At 38.6% G+C, this 22,630-nt stretch overlaps 1 protein-coding gene and 1 non-coding gene across 3 annotated transcripts in view; one reads left to right on the forward strand and one right to left on the reverse strand.

The window, feature by feature from the left end:
* Positions 1 to 22,630, forward strand: part of LOC117293424 (kinase D-interacting substrate of 220 kDa B-like) — a 99,115-nt gene that overhangs the window by 63,737 nt on the left and 12,748 nt on the right. For both annotated transcript variants that reach the window (XM_033775753.1, XM_033775754.1), the window contains exons 10-17: positions 4,174 to 4,272; positions 4,724 to 4,822; positions 6,399 to 6,576; positions 7,267 to 7,428; positions 9,187 to 9,372; positions 10,805 to 10,961; positions 13,324 to 13,475; positions 14,588 to 15,282. In XM_033775753.1, the coding sequence (XP_033631644.1) occupies positions 4,174 to 4,272; positions 4,724 to 4,822; positions 6,399 to 6,576; positions 7,267 to 7,428; positions 9,187 to 9,372; positions 10,805 to 10,961; positions 13,324 to 13,475; positions 14,588 to 15,282 (1,728 nt within the window). The remainder of the gene's footprint in view (positions 1 to 4,173; positions 4,273 to 4,723; positions 4,823 to 6,398; positions 6,577 to 7,266; positions 7,429 to 9,186; positions 9,373 to 10,804; positions 10,962 to 13,323; positions 13,476 to 14,587; positions 15,283 to 22,630) is intronic.
* On the reverse strand, positions 3,091 to 3,163 carry Trnas-uga. The gene has a single exon. It is a non-coding gene; the product is annotated as a tRNA-Ser (tRNA).

Genomic DNA, 22,630 nt, shown 5'->3' on the forward strand with positions numbered 1-22,630 from the left:
AATCCCACCGGGGGCACTTTGTGGATTGGGTTTTCAGTCCCTACCTGACTGCGTGGGTTTTCCCTGGAATAATTCACTAAGGTTTTTTTCCCATTTCAAAAACTTAAATTTCTTCATTGTCTTCTCTTATCTCAGTTAGAGATTATCATTACATGGTGTTACTGCAAACCTTTTCAATATCGTATTAATAATAATAATATTAAAGTCTTATATAGCGGCTGTATCTACCAACAAGGTACTCAAGGCGCTGACTGACATTTTTATACAGAGAGAGAGTTTTTTTAAAGTTCTGAATTCTGAGATCCAATTATGTAGCACGGTTGGCTTTTGCGTAAAGTGCGATTCCCGGCCAGGGCCAAAAAAGCCCGACCCGAGAGGGCGTTGTTCGTGACGTCAATCGAGGCGCAATGAATCGCATGCAGTGCCAACACAAGATAGTGACGCTTGGCGCAAGCTAAAAATATGCCCTCAAAGTTGAAACAATACCTGATTTTTTTCACATTAGGCAAATGCTCCTTTAGGTTCGTTACGTCTTTCAGGTACCTTCTTCGACTTCCCCACTAGCTGGAAAAATTGTTGGGATGGCATCATGTTTTAGAAAAGAACTTCTCTTCATGTCAAAATGTGTAGTGTAGTCCGGATTCTCGAAGCATGACGGCTCAAAGTGTTTGCTGCATAGCGCTGGAAAAGACGTCGGACCGGACCACTTTGCAAACTGACCCCATCTTTAGTTGTTTTGTTGCAGCAATACACCTGGTCGACATTGCTGGAAAAATGCAAGAAAAAAACTTTTTCGAAATGTACAAACTCACGACTAGGACTTGAATGTACTTGCACGTACGTGTGTTCGATGTTCGATGGAGGCAAAGTCTCGATTGGCGTCACAAAAGGGGTAGGCGGAGTCACCCCCCCCCCCCCACAACTTTATTATTTTTTTTTTTTTACATATAAATCATTAAAAACAATTACTCAAAAAAGTATGTTATTGTTCAGAAACATATACACTGTTTGAAGAAAACAAATTATATTTCCAGGTGACTTTAAATGAGCGACATCTAGCACCCATAATTGCTGTCTCCTGTCAGACCACCTGCATGTTAACAGATAACCCATACGCCCCAGTAAGCCGACAAATCAAATTGGATTGCTTGGGCAGGTAGGAAAGATTCACCGCCCTATCAATTGTGCAAATATGCAAACCCAATAATTAGATAGTAGGGGAACGCCGTCACATTATATTAATACTTCTCCATTTTCTGTCCATGTCGTGAGGTCGTTTATTCCCCTCAAGTTCCTCAGTGTTTGGTGGGAGTTTTTGTCAATAGTGTTAAAAAATAAAATGTATGAAACGTTTCATTTAAATGAGGGAGTAAAAGAGTAGCGACGAGTTCTTTAACATCCAGTTAAAACCGGCAGGGTCGTTGTTGTGTGATAAAGGCCCGAGCTGAAAGCAAGGTTTTAAAGGGACGTTTAAGAATGAGTCACTACTCTTTTATTCCAATTCATAAATGCCCTTTTGTTAATAAACGTTAACAAAAATACAATTATAGACACTTTGACAAATGAAAATTTGAGGTTTGAAATATTTTTTTTAAAATGTGTCAAAAATATGTTGCGTGTGGGTTGTGTGTACGTGCACGCGTAGAAATAGATTACGCGTGCGTGTTAAGAAATACATTACGCGCTGTTACTAATAGCTATGAATCTTGCGCGCGTGCACCCGACGCGTGCGGAAGCCAGCCTGTTATAAACACTGGTCATTATCAACCATTTAAACATCCCCACATCCCACACTCTCCACCAATAGGAGTAGAGAAACTGTCTGGGGTATTTATGAATAATATTTTAAGGGAAGCTTTCTCTTATAGTTGTCTTTAAACCGTGTAAGTTTAATGTAAATCAGTGGATGTTTGTGTTTTGTCTCAAACCCTTTAATAGATTGCAAAATATGCAGGTCGATAAAAAGTGAATTTGTGTAACCTTGACTTTTTCTAGTCATTTGCTGTAATTCTAATCCTTGAGGATTGGTTTGGGAGTTTCTGCTCTGTTTATTATTTGCAGTGGATTATGGAGGAATCGTAGGCTGCTGTTGGTCATGAAATATGTAGGGAAATTAAGATTGCTTGTTGTTCAACGATATGAACACAGGGTTAATGGGATTAAAGTCACTGCATTTAAACATATGGTTTGATTATTTTGAGGGATCTTGTTTCCATGGTGTTTCTGGGTTTCATCATCAGCAAATCCACTGATGGTGTTTTATACTTTGTACTAAATTGATTTGTTTCTAAATGCTCTTTATCGGTAAATTGTTAAAGAACCAAATAGTTGTGAAATGCAGAGCTGCCAACTCGTTTATTCTGCAGAAAATAAACCAAACTTTCAATATACTGATGAACAAGCTGCAAAATTGTCCTGATTATGAACACTTTGTCCCTGTTATGTTGAATGTAAATCTGGAATATGTATATCTTCCTGATTTTTGTTATATATTTTCTGCGATTGCAAGACGCAGTACAGGCTTGTAATATGTACTGGGAATTAACTGTGAATCTCCCTGTGAAACGAATGAGAGGTCAAGGGTATACCTGGCAGGGGGGCAAGACCTGTATCTGACATTGAATTCATGGCTTTGCTTTTACCCTGTGAGCAAAGAATCAGCGCTTATGGTAGCAGGGAAATTCAGCGCAGACATTGCTTGTGCTGGTGCTCCATGTTACTAGGCATTCTGCGCTTACATAATGTAGATTAGCAGATAGCGCAGAAATTTTGCGCTTGCTCCATTAAGTGGAGAAAAATTATCAAAGCACAGAATTTGGCTGTAAACAGAGTCTCAGCCATGACATTGGGCCCAGGGGCTAATTTCATAGAGCTGCTTAAGCAAAAAATTTGCTTAAGCACGAAAATAGCTTGCTTATTTTACACATGTTACTGGACAAAATTTCATGACATATACATTTAATAGATGTTAAATTTGCATCGGGGATAAAGAATATCAATTTTTTTTTTTTTTTTACCCATACACCGATGTGTGTTAGCACTGTATACTCAGTACTTTCCCGAGTCCTGTGAAAAAATATCACAGGCATGTTACTCGGGTGGGATTCGAACCCACGACCCTTGCAATTCAAGAGCAGTGTCTTACCAACTAGACTACCGAGGTTGCCCTGTAGCTAGGGGCAGTTCAAATCCTATGTTTTGGCAGCGGGTACCGCAACAATATAATAAATGTTAAATTTACATCGGGGATAAAGAATATTTAAAAAAAATCAGGTTCAGGTTTGGCACTTTTTCATTAGTTGCCATGCCACGTGTGCATCAAATGTAGTATGGCATTTTTCCATGGTCAAACAGTCCATGTACCAAACCTCACAGATCGTAGACACATTTAATTAAGCAATTCAGACAGAAAGCTGCAAAGCACAGAATGATAGTGCTTAGCAAAAAAAAAAAATGGCTGTCAGTCCAGATGTTGTGTAAGTGCTTTGCTGAGCATATTTTTTTTGCTAAGTGGCTTTAAGGGTCTGACTCCTGGTACTGTGGAGTTATTGTGGGAGAGATGGGATTATCATTTAAGATGATTTAATTATTTAGGTGATTGTTTTTAAGCTTATAATTAATCTAATGTGTTCCCTGACCCATGAAGATAAAGCAAATCAAAACATGGATACCTTGTTAAGTTGGGTTACACAGCAAAAAATAAGTTGCTAGAGGCAGTTCGAATCCTATGTTTTGGCAGCGGGTACCGCAACGATATAATAGATGTTAAATTTGCATCGGGGATAAAGAATATTAATTTTGGTTTTTTTTACCCATACACCGATGTGTGTTAGCACTGTATACTTAGTACTTTCCCGAGTCCTGTGAAAAAATATCACAGGCATGTTACTCGGGTGGGATTGACATATTGACATATACATTGCTTGTGACTGGTATTTAGCTGTTGTTTACTTAGCATAACAATTGAGTTGAGTCTTGGCCGGTACTCTGATTTTACTAAGCAAGGATATTTCTGCTTGAGCAAATGTTTTTGCTTAAGCAGCTCTATGAAATTGGGCCCAGATGTTCAGGCTATGTAACTGCCAGACCACACCCCCACTGTGTGTTCTTAAACATTTATCCTGAAAACGCAAATATCTGAAGTGTTTGTTATTATCCCATATCCTACATTAGGACAAGAAGACGGCGTTGTTCTGGGCTGCCGACAAGGGTCTTGTAGACATCGCTGAAGCCCTCCTGGAGTGCAATGCAAACACGGAAATATCAAATAAGGTACAGAGTTACAATCTCAACAGCACGAGTGATGCTAAATTTAAGCACTTGAATGTGTATGCAATACATTAGGGCACTCCTCTCTCCCTCTCTCTCTGGACAAGTGTCTCGCTAAAAACATTCGTCTGTCTTGTCAAATGAGTAGAAAGCTATTGTCTATCTCTGCAAAATGTTAATAATTTTTTGCGAGAGTTTGATTAGTGTACGTATGTTTGTTGACTGTTGCCATGGTGATATTGAGCAAATTGACGTAATGGAAAATGAGTACTTTTCAGAAGAGAGTGGAAAGTAATCAGTGTGAAATTGGACGACCACCTAAAACGTGCTTCTTGTTTTGTAAACCATTAGAGTAATAATGAATATGATTTTTAATGGAGAGAAGCTGATCTTCTGGTTTTTTTTTCTGCGTACATGTATTTACCCCCTGTGTCTGTATTTTGTTTGTGTGTAGGAAGGGGAAACACCGTTACTGAGAGGTGCACGAAATAGAAATCGTGAGATTGTGCGTTTATTGCTGGATAAGAACGCCAAAGTATCTGCAACAGACAAGGTAAGACTAGAAAGGTCGTGCAGAGGTATTTGTTTGTTTGTTTGTTTAGATGATCTTCCCATCAAGGGAACTCTGCAAACCATCACAAGGGGAAATAAACACCAAGCTGGCAACAACCAATCTCTCTCTTACAAACATTGGTTTAAAGTCTATGATTATGAATCACACAAATCAAGAAATTGCGATTCAGTAACTAGATGAGAATACTTATTCTAGCTAATGTGAATCCAGTGGTTAGCTTAGGGGATTCGAACCCACAACCATGCAAGACCTGCAATCTAACCACTGGACCAAGGTAACACTTTAAGTGTAAATTGCTAGATACCTAATGCCTATTCTCTTGCATTAAAGATGCTGCCTGTAGCCACAGCTGTAGCCAGAGTCACTATCAAACCAACGTGACTTTAAATGCACTGTACATGTTTGGTAATTGTCAAAAGACCAGTCTTCTCACTTGGTGTATCCCATCATAACCATAAAATAACAAGCCTGTCAAAATTTGGGCTCAATTGGTCATCGAAGTTGTGAGAAAATGATGAAAGAAAAAAACATCCTTGTAGGACGAAATTGTGTGCTTTCAGATAGGAATAAAAGACTTCTAGCTAGAAGTCTTTTAATATTTTAGTGAGAAATTTCTTTCTCAAAAACTGAATTACCTCAGAGGGAGCCGTTTCTCATAATGTTTTATACTATCAACAGCTCCCCAATACTCGTTACCAAGTCAGATTTTAAGTTAATATTTGTTTTAAGTAATTACCAAACGTGTACCTTCCCTTTAAAGAGCATCATCTGTTGAAATTTACTCTGAGAAAATGCCTTTAACAAAAATTGTATGTGTGTAAAAATTGGGCCACGCAACTTTAAAGTAATTCCTCATGAAGAAATCACTTATGTTTAGAACGCTTGCATAATGATGTCAAACTTCTAAAAGGTGCCATCCCAGAAGCCAAAAAGAGGAATGTCATTGGATAATTGACACTGTAGCATGGTTGTTAGACCGAAGGACTTGCAAGCACAAGGTTATGAGTTCGAGTCCCCCAGCTAACCGCTGATTACACAATGACTAGAATAAATATTATCGTCTAGTTAATGAATCACAGTTTCTTGATTTGTTTAATTCAAAATCATGGACGTTAAACCAATGTTTGTATGAGAGAGATTGGCTGTTGCCAGCTCGGTGTTTATATCCCTCTGGGGGAGTGTGCCGAGTTCCCTTGATGGGAAGATCATTCAAACAAACAAATAAACAAACAAATAGCTACACAGGGCACAGCCAAAGATCAAAAGTGTTTGATTTTTTCCCGAGGGAGGAAAACCGGACGGTCTGGAAAACCCTCATAGCACAGCAGAGAACCAACGTACAACTCAACTCACATATGGCCCCGGTCACCTTGGTGAGAGGCGAGCGCTTAACGCACAAGCCAACCATGCCACCTGTCATGCTCAGTATTGTGCGCGTAGGTCTGAGCATGCGCACTACAGGCGAGAACGGTGAAAATTCTCCTATTGCTGGAGCCATTTTTGGAGCAACAGAGCATTTTACAATTTTCAAGAATCAATTTCCTTTTCCTTCTAGCGTGGGGACACAGCCCTTCACATAGCCATTCGCTTCCGTGATAAGAAAGTATCGGAGCTACTCCTACGGAATCCCAAAGATGGCCGCCTGTTGTATAAACCCAACAAAGAAGGGGAGACGCCATACAACATAGACTGCAACCATCAGAAGGGCATTCTCACTCAGATCTTTGGAGCAAGTAAGTCTTAACAAATATCGTAGAGATTGGGTTGATTATTTGAAAAGATATGTAAACTGAGGATATTTAAACTGCCAGTTTATTGGCTTTGTGTAAAATTGGTAGATAAAGTGCAGGCCTTGAAATAACTCAAGGCACCCTAGCAATTGCAGTGGTGCCTTTTGCTTTTGCTGTGGTGCCCTGTGCAAGGTTTTCCCACTAGAAGTGTCCTTTACCAGAGAGACATTGCTGTGCCCCTTCAAGAACGAAGTCCAAGGCCTGGAAGTGGAGTGAAACATCCTTTGATATAAAAATGGTTGTTGAATTTGCTTAAAACCCTTCCTGCACATACAATTGAAGTGTCTTTCTGGTCGATATGAATGTAATAATGCCCTTTCACTCAGTCAATAGTTCATACTAAATGGCCTTATAAAAGGAGTAATACACCAAGCAGGTAAAACCGTATTGGCTTTGTGTAAAAGGGGTTGATACAAAAAATGTATATTTGTGCACTGTACTTTCCAGTCATTATGAATGAAATAATGCCCTTTTAACCAGTCAATAGTTCACACTAATTGACCTGTCAAACACATGTGACTCAGATTATGTTCAAGTTCTTCAAGTGGATCTTTCAGACCACTGTCAGTCAATATTTATATACTAATGCCCTTCAGACCAGTCAACAGTTCACTTGTTTTGACCCCCATCCAGGAAGTTTCACACCAGGCGAGGAAGCCGATAGTGAAATGAGTGATCTATGCAGTAGCGCCCTGGCCGATATTCTGAGTGAGCCGACTCTAGCCCCACCCATAACCGTTGGTCTATATGCTCGGTGGGGAAGCGGAAAGTCCTTCATTCTCAAGAAACTGCAAGGTAAAGAAAGTCAGTATAGCGAAGCATATGACACATGGGAAAGTCACTCTGCCTGAGACGCATAGTGCCGTCATAGTACATTAGGCATGTTAGGGTTCTACCTGTGCATAAGCTAGTGTATAGGGCCAATGGGCTCAAATTGCGTGCCGATAGGCGCACATTTTGGCTGATATGATAAGGACGGGGGAAAATTCATTCTAATAATTTCGCCCAAAAAAACCATGAAGAGTAAACAATATAGTATGCTCCAGATTAACAGTATGGCTTTTAAAACTAAGATGCCTTTCGGTCAATTTCAATGTCTACATGTATATAAACCATGCCCAATATATGGCACAGGCATAAAGCACCCCCCCTCCCCCCCCCCCAACAAACCTTAAAGGCACTGGACACTATTGGTAATTACTCAAAATAGTTTTCAGCATAAAAACTCACTTGGTAATGAGCAATGGAGAGCTGTTGATAGTATAAAACATAGGGCCACTGATTTTCCGCGATCGCGGAAAACGGACGGAATTCGCGGAATCCGCCCTTTGAAACGGAAAACGGGATTTCAGAAAATTTGATTTTTTTTTTTTTTTTTTTTTTTTTCTTGACGCCAAAACTATTGAAATTGCATTCTTTATTTAAGATTCTTTTTGTTAAACTAAAAAGGCATCAGAAATCAGACCATTAAAAAGTACGAGATCGTAACCGTGGATCATTCTGTTCTACTTCACACCATCCTCAATGTTTACACACATGATGTACACACGTTGTCAACATGGTTAAGCGAAGGGCATTATTCGCGGCACGTTTTAAACATTTTTTGTTCACCCAAATTGCATTTTCTCCCTCTCTTTTACCAACAATAATACACAAACTAGCTTACCTATGATCTATAAGAACACATACAATGTTTTTTCATCTCGGAAAGGTCTAAAATAAAACCGTAAACTGTCAACATTCTGTCGCCAAAGCGAAAACAAAATGGCTGACATTTTGTTTGTGGATGGAGAATGGTCACGTCCATAGACTTGGTCCCAAGTCTTTGATCATGCTGAAACAGCGCCCTCTTGTGGATACACTCCTGTCATTAGCCTACAATGTGGCTGATGCAGAGAATCAACTGCAGTTTTAGACTTGGAATCAAGTCTATCACATCATGTGCATTGATACTGCAGTCACAGTGCAACCTTTTTAGAACAGCAGTATACAAAATAATCCACAATTATAAAAAAAAGTATTTTTTTGAAATTTGTCAGTTCAAATGAACATTTTACGAAGTCAACAGTGCAACTTATCTCAAATTGATTTTTATAAGTGTGTCCCTGGGTATTAAACAACCTTTTATCTAATTAAAAAAACATGAAACGGAATTTTTTGTGCCTGAAACGGAATTCATGTTTTTGCCAAACGGAATTTGCACTTTTCTGAAACGGAAAATCAGTGGCCCTAAAAACATTGTGAGAAACGGCTCCCTCTGAAGTTACATAGTTTTTGAGAAAGAGGTCATTTCTCCCTCAAATATCAAAAGTTATCAAGTCTTTTTTTTAGCCATCTGAAAGCACACACATTTTTTGCACCAAGGATTTTTTTTCTTTCATTAATCCCTTGCAACTTCAATGACCAATTGAGTCCAAATTTTTACGGGTTTGTTATTTTATGCATATTTTGGGATATGTACACCAAGTTCGGATACTCTAATTTGACAATTACCAGAGAAGTGTATCTATACTACCACACCCATTGACTTATCTTCCTTCATTCCCCCTTCAGATGAAATGCGTCAGTTCACCGTGCACAGCAGCAAACCCATCTTTAGATTCTCCTGTCTTGTGTTCATCGTCTGTCTTCTACTCAGCGCCGTGCTGGGCGCGGCCGTACTCTTTATATTCAGCAATTCGCCCGGGGCGTCTGTCGGAGTGTTTTTTACCTTATTCTTCTCACTGTATTTTATACTAGGTAAGTAAACTAAACATTACCCGAGTAATGTGCCTGTGATATTTTTTTGACAGGACTTGGGAAAGTACTGAGTATGCAGTGCTAACACACATCGGTGTATGGGTAAAAACCAAAATTCATATTCTTTATCCCCGATGCAAATTTAACATCTATTATATCGTTGCGGTACCCGCTGCCAAAACATAAGATTCGAACTGCCCCTAGCTACCGGGCAATCTCGGTAGTCTAGTTGGTAAGACACTGCTCTAGAATTGCAAGGGTCGTGGGTTCGAATCCCACCCAAGTTATATGCCTGTGAAATTTTTTCACAGGACTCGGGAAAGTACTGAGTATACAGTACTAACATACATCGGTGTATGGGTAAAAACCAAAATTAAAAAACAAAACTTCCTTTCTTTTTTTCAGAAAGGTAGGATTTGAAATTTTGTATGATGGGCATAGAGCTATATATATTGACTAGAGCGCTAACTTGCTCTGCGTTTTGAAGCCACCCTGAGGGCAGACATGTTTGATGTGTTGTGTGAGTTCTGAACGATTTTAATTTTAAGAGAACACACATTGCCGCGATTTGTTTACATTCGGCGTGTGCGCTTACGTACGCGACTGTCCACTTGCGTACGTCCGCGCTACGAAAACCGTAACTTCGACTTGATTGACGTACTAAAAAAAGTATACGCGCCTTTTAAACATGACGCACATGATGCTCGCAGTTTGTGCGCTGGTCAGCAGATTGTGCGTTCACATTTGCTGCATTTTTTGCTTCGATGACACATAAAAAAGAACAAACGCACTATCATGCAAATAGCCGTACAATTGCCGTACAAAATTTCAAGCTTTTGTATTGGTTTGTACATAAACATGGTTGCGCCCACACGGCTTCAAAACCTTAGTGCGTGTATAACTGGGTGTTAGCGCTCTAGTCAATATATATAGCTCTATGATGATGTGAGTATTACTAGGTGAGGTTTGCGGTTGCACCATGTGTAAAACTCTTTTGAGTAGTGTTGGTTCTGAAATGAACCTGTGGTTGACAACGTTTCGATCAGTATGCTCTGATCATCTTCAGGGGGATGCAGCTTTAATTATGATTATACGGTGCTTTATAGACACCAGTAAAGGGTAAAAACAAATTATATTCTTTATCCCTAATGCAGAAATAACATCTATTCAATAGTATCATTATGTTAAGGAGAATGGACGAGAAAGTGTAGATTCGTAGATAGAATGCACCAGCCGAAGGCGAGTACAATGTAATCACGAATCTACACTTTAGAGTCTATTCTCTGAATGAAACTATTTTCCCCAATCTTTGTTCTTTTGGTCACATTTATAACTATTTTGCAAAATTTATAAGCTTAATATTAAGATTATAGTGCTTGCAACATTATTGAGTCGAATGAAATGTAAATGGTTGTCTTGTCGTTTGTCGCAGGTCTTGTGTATCTAGGCAATCGCAAGAAATGGCGCGGTATGCGAACTACGTCTTCTTGGTTGGCTAAGCAGCTGAACTACCTACGTCTTCTTCTTGCCATGATTTACTGTAACCCTCCCCCTAAGCCACCCCAGAATAACAAGGCTCTACCCATCAGGTGAGTGAAGAACTACCCGTTACTTACCCCACTAAGCCACCCAGGAACCTATACCCCTCCCCCTAAGCCACCCCAGAATAACAAGGCTCTACCCATCAAGTGAGTGAAGAACTACCCGTTACTTACCCCACTAAGCCACCCAGGAACCTATACCCCTCCCCCTAAGCCACCCCAGAATAACAAGGCTCTACCCATCAGGTGAGTGAAGAACTACCCGTTACTTACCCCACTAAGCCACCCAGGAACCCATACCCCTCCCCCTAAGCCACCCCAGAATAACAAGGCTCTACCCATCAGGTGAGTGAAGAACTACCCGTTACTTACCCCACTAAGCCACCCAGGAACCTATACCCCTCCCCCTAAGCCACCCCAGAATAACAAGGCTCTACCCATCAGGTGAGTGAAGAACTACCCGTTACTTACCCCACTAAGCCACCCAGGAACCCATACCCCTCCCCCTAAGCCACCCCAGAATAACAAGGCTTTACCAATCAGGTGAGTGAAGAACTACCTGTTACTTACCCCACTAAGCCACCCAGGAACCCATACCCCTCCCCCTAAGCCACCCCAGAATAACAAGGCTTTACCAATCAGGTGAGTGAAGAACTACCTGTTACTTACCCCACACGCATATGGGCAATTCCAGCATTACGGACGTTACATTTCATACAATTTTTACTACTTAATGAGCTCAGTAAATACATCTGCCAAATGTTTATCTAAAATCTTTCATTACCACAACATAGTAGTCATTAGGGACAGCATACACTGTGAAGTTGAGTCTGTATCTCTTCATCATTTATTAGATATCACACATTAATTGCTGCTGTTACGGACATTAAAATTAAAATGCCCCCATTTAATTTGGTTTCATGTTACTTTATTATCCCAAATGGTAAAGTTTACATCTGTTTAAATGGTTTTGATGGTACATTTGCTGGCAAATTTTCTTTCCTGATTCACAAATATGAACATTAAAAATATAAACAAATGAAAAAATGAAAAAATGACTGTGAATGATTAGTTTACTAAGCACAATGTAGTTCAGGGGACAAATTCAACTCTTGCATATTAATTACACACCAAATAAATCATATTATGAAACGCTACAAATGTTACGGACATTACGTGTAAACTATCACATACATGTCTAGTCATTATGGTTGTTCTCAAAACATTAAGGCCTTGGTAGGAGCCGCATATCATAAGTAATTATTCTGCAATAATATCATTCTGGAATGAACAACGGTTCCTGTTGTCCAGTGTTGGGTAAGGGAGAGCTTCCATGATTTGGTCTTGTTCAACATAGGACTCTTCCTCATCACAATTGATAAAGAGACTGGTAGAGCCCTGTCTCCTTAGAAATGTCATAGTGTATCCATCACTGTGAACTCCAGTTATTTGAGCAACAAAGTACTTCCTTGACTTCTTTGTGAGGAACTTGACTCGAGCAAAGGATCCAACTAGTAGGGATTCTCTTGTGTGACTCTGTTGCTCCTCATCTATCTTATCTTCTCCACTGTTTTCCTCAAAGAAATGCAAGCTTGTAGAGTTGCTTGAATCTGCTAATGAGTATGGTTTGTGTTGAATGGATATCCTGCTTACAGGCTTCAACCAGTGGATTCCTTGAGTACCCTTTATTGGAGAAACACCTGTCCACAGTTCACCTAGGTGTTTTTCTGTTATAAACCATCTATGTCAATGTGCATGTAGATGTAATGTCCGTAACAATTTGATATGTAATGTCCGTAACGCTGTTTTTGGAAGAAGTACAAAAGATATAAAAAATGTTTTTCATATGTTAGTTGATATCACATTTTAGCTTTGCAAATGAATTAGGAACAAAAATGAAGCAACACTTAAGCTGTTATAAAAACTTTTATATCTAAAATGTTACGGACATTACGCGACTATAAGGTGAAAATAGGCTCACTTTCAAGGACTGTGTTAGCTTTATATTTGACTTTCTGCTAATTTCCATTCTGGTGGTATATATATGAAGCCTTTACTTTCCTTCTGAGGCAGAAATAAATGTGGTAGGGCCTTTTGATTAATTTATTCAATTTTATACAATATCATTGAAATTTTTACCATTTAGAACTTTACAATGATTGTAAAATGCGGTTTCTTTCAATGTCTGAAAAAATGTCAAAATTATGCAATTTCTTACTTTCTTCATTTGATCACCAAAATATAGACCTTCATTGAGTTTCAGTTGAAAACTAAGCTTGTGTATAAATTAAATTTGTTCACCTTGATGTAACATTTTCTGTGGAATTGCCCATATGTTGAGAATACTGGTCGTTGACAATTTTCAAACGTGTCCAGTGCCTTTCACATAAATCTCTCATTTTCTTTTTAGATTTATATTTGGGGATCATTTACACCTGTCCAACATTGGAGGAGAGACGCCGTTATCGAAGGCTGTAGCGTCACTCAGTGCAGCGGTTGAGAGAGACCTCGGCTTCATGGCATCCAGGGTGTACAGAGTCACCAGAAACAAATACGCAGAAGGTAATAATAATAATGTCAACAAGATTTTGTAAACACTTTTATGGGGTGTTGTCTAGAGCGAGTGTCAATCACGACACTTGTCGTTTAATTAATTCACATGTTTAATTAATTAATCTGACTGGCACTCCCGAACAAAGATATTGACAAAATAGGGACACCGCCAATATAGGGCTAGATAGCTCAGTTGGTAGAGCGCCGGCACGTTAATCCGGAGGTCGTTGGTTTGAAAAAATTTACCCAGTCAGTTTCCCTTGTGGTTTATATTGATATCTGAAACAAAAAGTCGCATCCCCTTAAGGTGATCCCCTGGCTGCCGCTTCCCAGGTTGTATCGTAATTTGGGTGTGATCCCTGGCTACATGGCAGTTTACGGTTGTATGGCTTCTGACTGGCACTCCCGAACAAAGATATTGACAAAATAGGGACACTGCCAACATAGGGCTAGATAGCTCAGTTGGTAGAGCGCCGTCACGTTAATCCGGAGGTCGTTGGTTCGAATCCCACTCAAGTCAATTCTTTGTTCAACCCCAAAAATCATTTCAAAATTTACCCAGTCAGTTTCCCTTGTGGTTTATATTGATAATTAATTTTAAGTAACTGTTCTCCTCCCTATAAGAGTGACCAGTACTTCTCTCTCTCAGTTTTTCTGTGTAAGATTTAGGCCATTTTAGATAGTAATGTAATAATTTACTCCAAATTTTTAACTATGTAACTGTTCATGTAATTCTGCTGCTGGCAGCGAATTGAATAGATTTTTAATAAACCATTGAATGAATGTATGAATGAAACTTGTGTCCTTGAGCAAGTCACTTTATCCTAATTGTTTCTCTCCACCCAGTAGTACAAATGGGCATCCTGTCCAGGGGGAATAGAAATATTCTCAGTCGTTTAATGCCAAGGAAACTGGGTATAAACTTTTTTTGAGTATTTAAATTTGACATAGGAATATGTAGGAATTTTAGACGCGAAATATAAATCGCGATATAATTGAATATCGCGATATTTTATGACTATTCATCGTGTGATAATAAGAGCAGTATTGCCCAAGCTTAGTCCCTAGTTTAAGCTTTGCCACCAGCTCATCCATGGTTTGTTGTGGTTCTTTTCCAACAGGTCAATCCAGATGGAAACATCGTTGCTGTATACCACGGTTCCTTGTCACGCTTCTTGTCCTAGCTTGCCTCATCGCCTTCCTAGTCCTTCTCTTCTATTACTTCCTGAACGGCCACACCCTCGCCCAGAAGATGAAGAAGCACATCTTTATCGCCATGATAACCAACGGCTGCGTGGTCGCCGTGGCCCTCCTCGTCAACCTCATCGGACTACTGCAGTTCATTTTCAATGTGGTGTGGTCGCCTCAGCTGCGGTTACGGCGCGGCGCCACCCGCAACTGCGACCTGAAATCAGAGAGCTTCCTGCGGGCGCTGAAGTCGGAGGCGGACACGTTGTCGCAGTTTGTGCACTGCGTCGATGGCTACCAAGGAACGCAGACCCGCATGGTGGTGGTCGTTGACGGGTTGGACAGCTGCGAGCAAGAGCAGATCCTTCACCTATTGGACTCTATTAAGGCCCTGTTCTCCTCGCCTGACAACCCGTACATAACCATCCTTGCTATTGACCCGTACATCATTGCAAAGGCCATCGATCAAAATCTACACACTGTCTTCAAGGAATCTAATATCAGAGGGCACGACTACCTGAGGAATCTTGTTCACCTGCCATTCTACTTGGAAGTTGGGATCAAGCTGAAGGATAATGCTGAATGTGGGAGCCCCACGACGAACCATGTGGCACCGTCGAATCAAAAGGTAATACAAAGTCTTGTATGCTTCATTTTGAAAGGGCAAGGGCACCAAGGCATTTACTTATTGGTAAAGGGCACCATATGAGCATTTCATGGGCACCAGGGCAATTACCAAAGAGCTTGTAAGCAATCGCCTATGTGAAGTATCAGGCCTGAATACATAATTCTTGTCACCTTCTGTTCCAATTTGCCAATGGAAAATCCCCGTCTCCTGCAGTCAATGTTGCTCAATGAGATGTCTGTTGTTTTTTTGTTGCCGTTGAGTGTTCCCTTTTTTGCTGTTATAAAAACAGTCAAATAAACATGTTCAATGATTCTGAACCATCAACCTAAATTAGTTTTAACCTTGAACTCAGTAAACCCAAAAGGCTTTTTAAGAAAAAAATGTTCTTAAAACTTTTCCTCCCCCATCACAGTTTTTAAGACATGCCTTTTATTTCGGACAGGTCAAAATAGTTTTAACCTCAATGCACATTTCTCATGTTGTCAGGTTTATACCTACACCATTTGTTTATATATATATTTTGTTTAATATAATGAGTAGGGTAGCTTTCGACCCAAACCAACCGGACCTTCTTCAGATTATTTTTTTTTGTATTAAAAATAAAAATGTAATGGAGTTTTATACAAAATTTGTGTAATTTATTTTAATTTTATTTTAGTTTGCTTTCTTCTTTAAAGCAAAGGACTGTGCAAGTCTTGCTGGATCAAACAAAAAGTGCGGTATACAAGTCTTTGACAAAAGAGCATGAAGCCAACATAGTTTTTAGACCTTTTGTGACTTTACCCATCTTTGAAATATCAATCAGTCTTTACTTTCTTCACATCTATTTCAACATAACATGGACACAAAATAAGAGGAATGTAAATTTGGAATTTTTGATATTGCAACTTGCAAGCTCGTTGCCAAATCATTGTTTTCCTACATTGTATACGTTCAGCACACAGCAGCCATCTTTGTAATATTCCCTGTCTCCCCCCATTGGCAATGATATTACTAACTTCATGTAGTCTAGCAAGGTACCAGACCACTTCCTTTTCAGCCTCATTGTGGTTGCATCACTTTGAATGGAAATAAATCGGAATAGCCACACACCATGATCACTTTTTCAAATCCCCTGACAAATATTCATAGTGTAGGTCACTTTGCTAAAAAAGACCAATTTTCTCTCATGGCCCAAACATACTGAGTTTCTGTTTTTAGCATTAGTGCAGAGTGTTAGTTGATAAGTAGAAAACTTGTGGATTTAAAATCATGCATTGAACCTTAAAGCCATTGGACACTTTCGGTAAACATATTGTCCAAAGGCCCACACTTCGTGTATCACAACTTACATATAAAATAACAATTCTGTGAAAATTTAGGCTCAATCAGTCATTGGAGTCGCGATAAAATAACGGGAAAACCCACCCTTGTTTCCTCACGCTTCGTGTCATGACATGTGTTTAAAATAAATCTGTAACTCTTGATATCGAGTATTGGTAATTGTTTTTATGTTTTCTCAAAAAGTAAAGCATTTCATGGAATAATATTTCAAGGGAAGTCTTTCACCATTACCTTTTGTAAACCCTGTAAGTTATTTGGAAATCTGTGAACTTTTTTTTTTTTTTTTTTCTGTTCCGAAAGTGTATAATGGCTTTAATTGAAAAAGGTACAGATGTCTCCAGATTATGAAAACACACCGAGCTCGAAGCAGTACCAATCCTCCTGTAAAAATGTCCATCTGGAGCACTCTCAAAGTCGAGAAACTAGCATTGGGCTTTTCAATTGCCGAAATAAGCTTGATAAAAATGTGCACCAAATCTCTGAAAAAAAGCAATAGTTGTTTTCTGTTGGCTTCACTTGAAGGTCACCACCGAATACGATGAAGTTTTCACAGGTTGGTTCATGTGAGTGTTTTTGAGAACTAGAGGGTTGGAATGATTTTTCTCTTTAAAAAAAGGGTGTCATTTCCCTTTAAAGGATTTTTATATCTCTTGTAGGATGTTTTGGGCCATGACTTGACTCCTTACTCACTGTGAATGAAGATATACGTGATCAAATTTACCCCTAGAAGTTTCAGCTTCATTAGTTGTCAAGTTTTTGAGAGAGAAAAAGTGAAAATCACAGAGCAATTTTTTCAGGAGAGTCGGGTAAATCTGTTGATTATGCTAAAATGATTTTCGTCTCACTGAGACAAATTTATTTTTGGGGTGAATTTATTTTACTCATTTCTCAAAAACTACAGCACCAATAATACTATAATTGAAGCTTTTTACCATCATCTTTAAACCGTGTAATTTTAATGTAAATCTGTGGATTTTTGTTTTTTTGTGTCGTACAAAAAGTACCCAAACCCTTTAAGTTAAAAAAGGACTTTAAACATTTTCTGTGCACAGCAATTGCGGTGGGGTCTCCCAAGCATCTCCGAAAATCAAGATAACGAAAACAGTCGTCGAGCGGTCAGATTTACACAGAAAATCAGGGTAAACTGAATCTATAAAGAAACAGTGATCAAGCAACTTGTAACAAACTGTTTGATTTCTTTTATGTATGATCTGTGGATAGTGGCATCTTTGGCATGGTGCATGACTCATGGAATGAGAACCCAACTCCACCCCTCCCCCCCTTCATTCCTGGTACTGTACATTATCAAGTGAGTGCATGTGAAGAAAATTTGGACGTCAAATATCAAAACAAGAATTTGCTGTATATCAATATATATTGATACCTCATCACCATGCAATGAATTTGCAGTGACTAGTAAACTTACGGGCACAACCATACAGAACCCACAGCAATTGAAGATTCTTGAATGTCCTTTTTCACAGTTCTTGCCAGTAGTGCGCATGCGCAAACCTACATGTACATGCGCAATACTGAGCATATAAGGGCACGCTTAGCGTCTGAAAGGTTTCCCATTGCTGTGGTGCCCTCTGTTTTTGCTGTTGTACCCTCTGCAAAGTTCCAATTTAAACTTACATTTTCCTCATAGATATGCCCCTTATTTTCAGAGGAAAGTTGCTGTACCCGTTCTAGAACGAAATTAAAGGCCTGACCGTATAGGCCTATAGAGCTCTTTTCGAGGAGTGTTTCCTCTGAAACTGAGCCTGTTATGGTTTCATTCATTCAAACAGTATACTCTGCATTTCTGAAGATCATTAAGCCATCAGATTTACAAAGAAAATCAGAGGAAAACAAAAAACTCCCCAAAAACATATTTATATTTTTTTCAAAACGTCAATACCATACTGGTTATTTTCATAGCAAATATATTTCCCAAGAGATGTTTATACTATGTACATGGTAGTACCTGCTAGTTTACAAGTCAAAAGTACTTACTATCCACACCATGCAAAGCATCAAACAGCACTTTAAAAAAAAAAACATGTTTTTTAAAAGATCCTTAAAGGGAAGGTACACGTTTGGTAATGACTCAAAACAAATATCAACTTAAATACTGACTTGGTAACGAGCATTGGAGAGCTGTTGATGGTATAAAACATTGTGTGAAACGACTCCCTCTGAGGTGACGTAGTTTTTGAGAAAGAGGTATTTTCTCACTAAAATAATAAAAGACTTCTAGCTTGAAGTCTTTTATTCCTATCTGAAAGCACACAAATTCGTCCAACAATGGTGTTGTTTCTTTCATCATTTTCTCGCAACTTCGATGACCCGATTGGGCCCAAATTTTCACGGGCTTGTTATTTTATGCTTATGATGGGATACACCAAGTGAGAACACTGGTCTTGAACAATTATCAAACGTATACAGTGCCTTCAAGAAGGTTACAAGTGTGGCTTTAGAAAGGCGAAGAATTGGTGCAACAAATTGAATCTAGTTTTCAAGACTTGTATTAGCAAGTTTTCAAAATGATACAGAATTTGGCGTGTTATATTCTTTTTGAGTGAAGAGCATGGTTACAATGTTTTGTTGTCAGAAATATTTTCCATTTGTGTGGTGTGCTCATTTCTCTTGCCTTTTGAGATTGCATGCAAACATTCTCAAAAGATGAGATTTAAAAGAGAATTACTCCTCTAGAAACAAACAAACTTTTACACTAAGTAAAGTCAGAGTTATTTTGATTTGGGGGGGGGGGGGCTGCTGGGGAAAATCACCTGAGCCATACTTTTAACACTTTCAGAAGAAACATCTTTGCAAACTTGTTGACAAATTTGAGCAGAGATCTGTTTGAGGAACTCTGGTTTTTTTTATTACCGTTAGATTTTCTTAGTACGATGATAAACCAGCTGTCATTCTAACCCACATTAATAAATCCATTCACATGCAAAATTACTTTCGTTTATTAATATTCAACTCCTCTAAAATGTGTCTTAAAAAAGTTGTCCACTAATTATTTTTTATCTTCCCATTATTCATATGTATCCTTTAAAGAAACACGTTGCCTTGGATCGGACGAGTTGGTCTATAAAAAGCGCTCGTAACCGTTTTTTATCAAATGCATGGTTGGCAAGATATTTTAAAAGTTGAATACAATGATCCACACAAATTTGCCTCGAAATTGCCTGGTTTTCTGTTTACTGTGCAAACTAACACGGTCGGCCATTTATGGGATAAATGGCCGAACGTGTTAGTCGACAAGGTAAAAGGAAAACCATGCAATTTCGAGGCATGTTTGTGTGGATCACTGTATTCTACTTTTACAACATCTTTCTACCCATTGCATTTTATAAAAAAAACAGTTAAAAACGCTTTTCAAAGACCAACTCGACCGATCCAAGGCAACGTGTTCCTTTAAAACATGTAAAAAAAAACTTCATTATACTGCCTGATTGTGGATGATTTACATGTAGGGCTCCTGGCCCAAACAGCAACCAATGGGTCAGGCATACCTATCTTTTCCCAAGTCCAAATTCTTTGGTGTTGAGTAACCATAGGGTGAAGGATTTCGGAGGATTTAGGAAATTCTCCAGCCAAAGATGCATACATTTGAAATGATTTTTCTCAGTTTCTTTGGTCTTATTATTGTGCAATAGGCCTAATATACAATCATGGCCAAAATGAACATTTCTGTAGGTAAGTATTCTTGGCACTTGAGTCTGATTTTTGTTACTCTTGGAAAAATAAACTAAATTGTAGTTTCGATGATCTGAAATGTCAATTAAAGCCTACACCATGTGTACAAGTAGGTCAGCCACTGGCTTAATAAAGTATTGCTACTTTTTTTTCCAACGGCAAAATATCATGCCTGATCTGTGATAACAGACATATGAAATGCATTACACACTTCATTGATTTGTCATGTTTTAGGGACCCATTATAAAATAAACATGAATGTGGAAATTTCATAATCATTTGGAAAAGATTAGAAGTCACTTGTTTACATTACTGATGTTTTTTTTTTGTAGAATGTGTTTAATTTTATTTGCTTAGCAGAACTCGGTTACCAGTCAAAATTTCATGTAATGTACAATGCTGGTATTCTGCTTACTTATGGTAAGCAAAAGAAATTGATGGGCAAGCTTTTCTGCTAAGCAGCCATAAATATTGGCCCCAAGTCTTGGCGTCAACGAACTCGGTGTATTTCATCTTGGTACCCGGGACCATAATGCACATTTTGCTTTTGGGAAACTGATTACTACAATGTATACTCAACACAGCATTTGAACTTGTTTTCCATATAATATCTGTTAGATAGGCATGAAGTTAATAATAGCATTAATTGTGTATCCACACACTAGTTTTGTTTTGTTTTGTTGTTTACAGTTTGTGTGCAGTTTGTGTACTTAAGTACTGGAATTATTAAATATATGTGCACAAAACTACATGTACATGGGGGGGGGGGGGGCCTTCAGCGCAATAAGAAGCTTAAATCCTTGATCCTTGTGGCATAAGAAAGCTAGTTTAAGTTAAACCAAGATAGATAATGAATCATCTACAAATCCAGTTGCACTTTTACATAGTGTAGCGTCGATTGCTAAGAATATAAATACTGGTTTTTCTATCCCTTGTTCCGGAGCTTTAAATATTTACACTAAAAAAAGGTCATGACTATTATACGAATAAGAACACCTAAGCCAGAGGACGCCCTCTATGGCAAGTGGGTCCCTTGATCGGCCTGCAGGGGTGGCCAACAGTGCTTTGACATGGAGTCGTGCTGGCGCCCCCTACCAGTCGATCGGCAGCAGTTATAATAATTTCCCAACAAAACCTTCTTCACTACACAACCACCCCCCCTCCCCTAAAGTTAAACTACTCAACTGTCTTTGTTGTTTACAGGGCCCAATGTTAATAAGTTGTTAAGCAGAAATACTGCTTGGCAGAGCTCTTTGCTAAGCAAACATTTAGTCTGGCACCAGTCACAGCAATGTTGTGAACTCCATGTAATGGCTGAAATCTATTGCATATGCAATACTTGACTGTGCTATGCAAGTTTTTTCGGGCCTGCAGGCTTTTTGAAATTAGACCCTGATCTGTTTGTGTGTTGCTTAATTAATAGCTTACTTAAAGGCAGTGGAAACTATTGGCAATTACTCAAAATAATTATTAGCATAAACCCTCACTTGGTAACGAGTAATGGGAGAGGTTGAAGTAACGTAGTTTTCAAGAAAGAAGTAATTTTCCACGAATTTTGTTTGACCTCAGATTTAGGTCTCGAAATCAAAACATAAAAATAATTGCATTGTCTTGCATCAATTTGGGGTTCAGTTCAATTTCGGCTATTGGGGAAAAACTGGGATTGAAATTGGGAGTGTGTTGATGCAAAGAATTGAATTTTTTTATTTGACAGCCATTTGTAAGATGTTAAATAACTGTACTGAATGTTGTGGAGCTCCAAGTGTGCCTACCACTTATCGGGAAAATTTATATCGCTAAGTTAACTTACTGAAAATAAGATCATTTATCTCGCTAAGTCAACTTAACTAAAACTAACTTGTGACTAATTGTGATAAATAATCCCACTAAGATAACTAACGAAACTGAGATGCTGACTTACTGTGTTAATTTGTCTTGCTAAAAAACTTAACTGAAACTAACATTATCAAGATATTTTATCTTGTAAGTTGAATTACTGAAACTAAGATGATTTATCTCGCTAAGTCAACTTAACTAAAACTAACATATCGTGATAGTTTAACCCACTAGGTTTTAATTGAAACTAAGATGGTCACTTTGGGTGATTTATTGTAACTAAGAATAAGATGGAAGGTCGATTTTTGGTTGTCAGTATGTCATCTCCTTGGTCAAATAAATGATCACGCCAAGTTGACTTATTCCATAAAAAGGTCAAACTTTGAGAGAAGATGAATTATCTTGATATATCTGGATAAATAGTGTGATACTATTGCGCTCGATTTCTCAAAACACTAAGGTTTATCTCTCAGGTTAATTATAACCATCAACATAGTGA

Source organism: Asterias rubens, chromosome 8 (assembly GCF_902459465.1).
Source record: "Asterias rubens chromosome 8, eAstRub1.3, whole genome shotgun sequence".
Lineage (NCBI taxonomy): Eukaryota > Metazoa > Echinodermata > Asteroidea > Forcipulatida > Asteriidae > Asterias > Asterias rubens.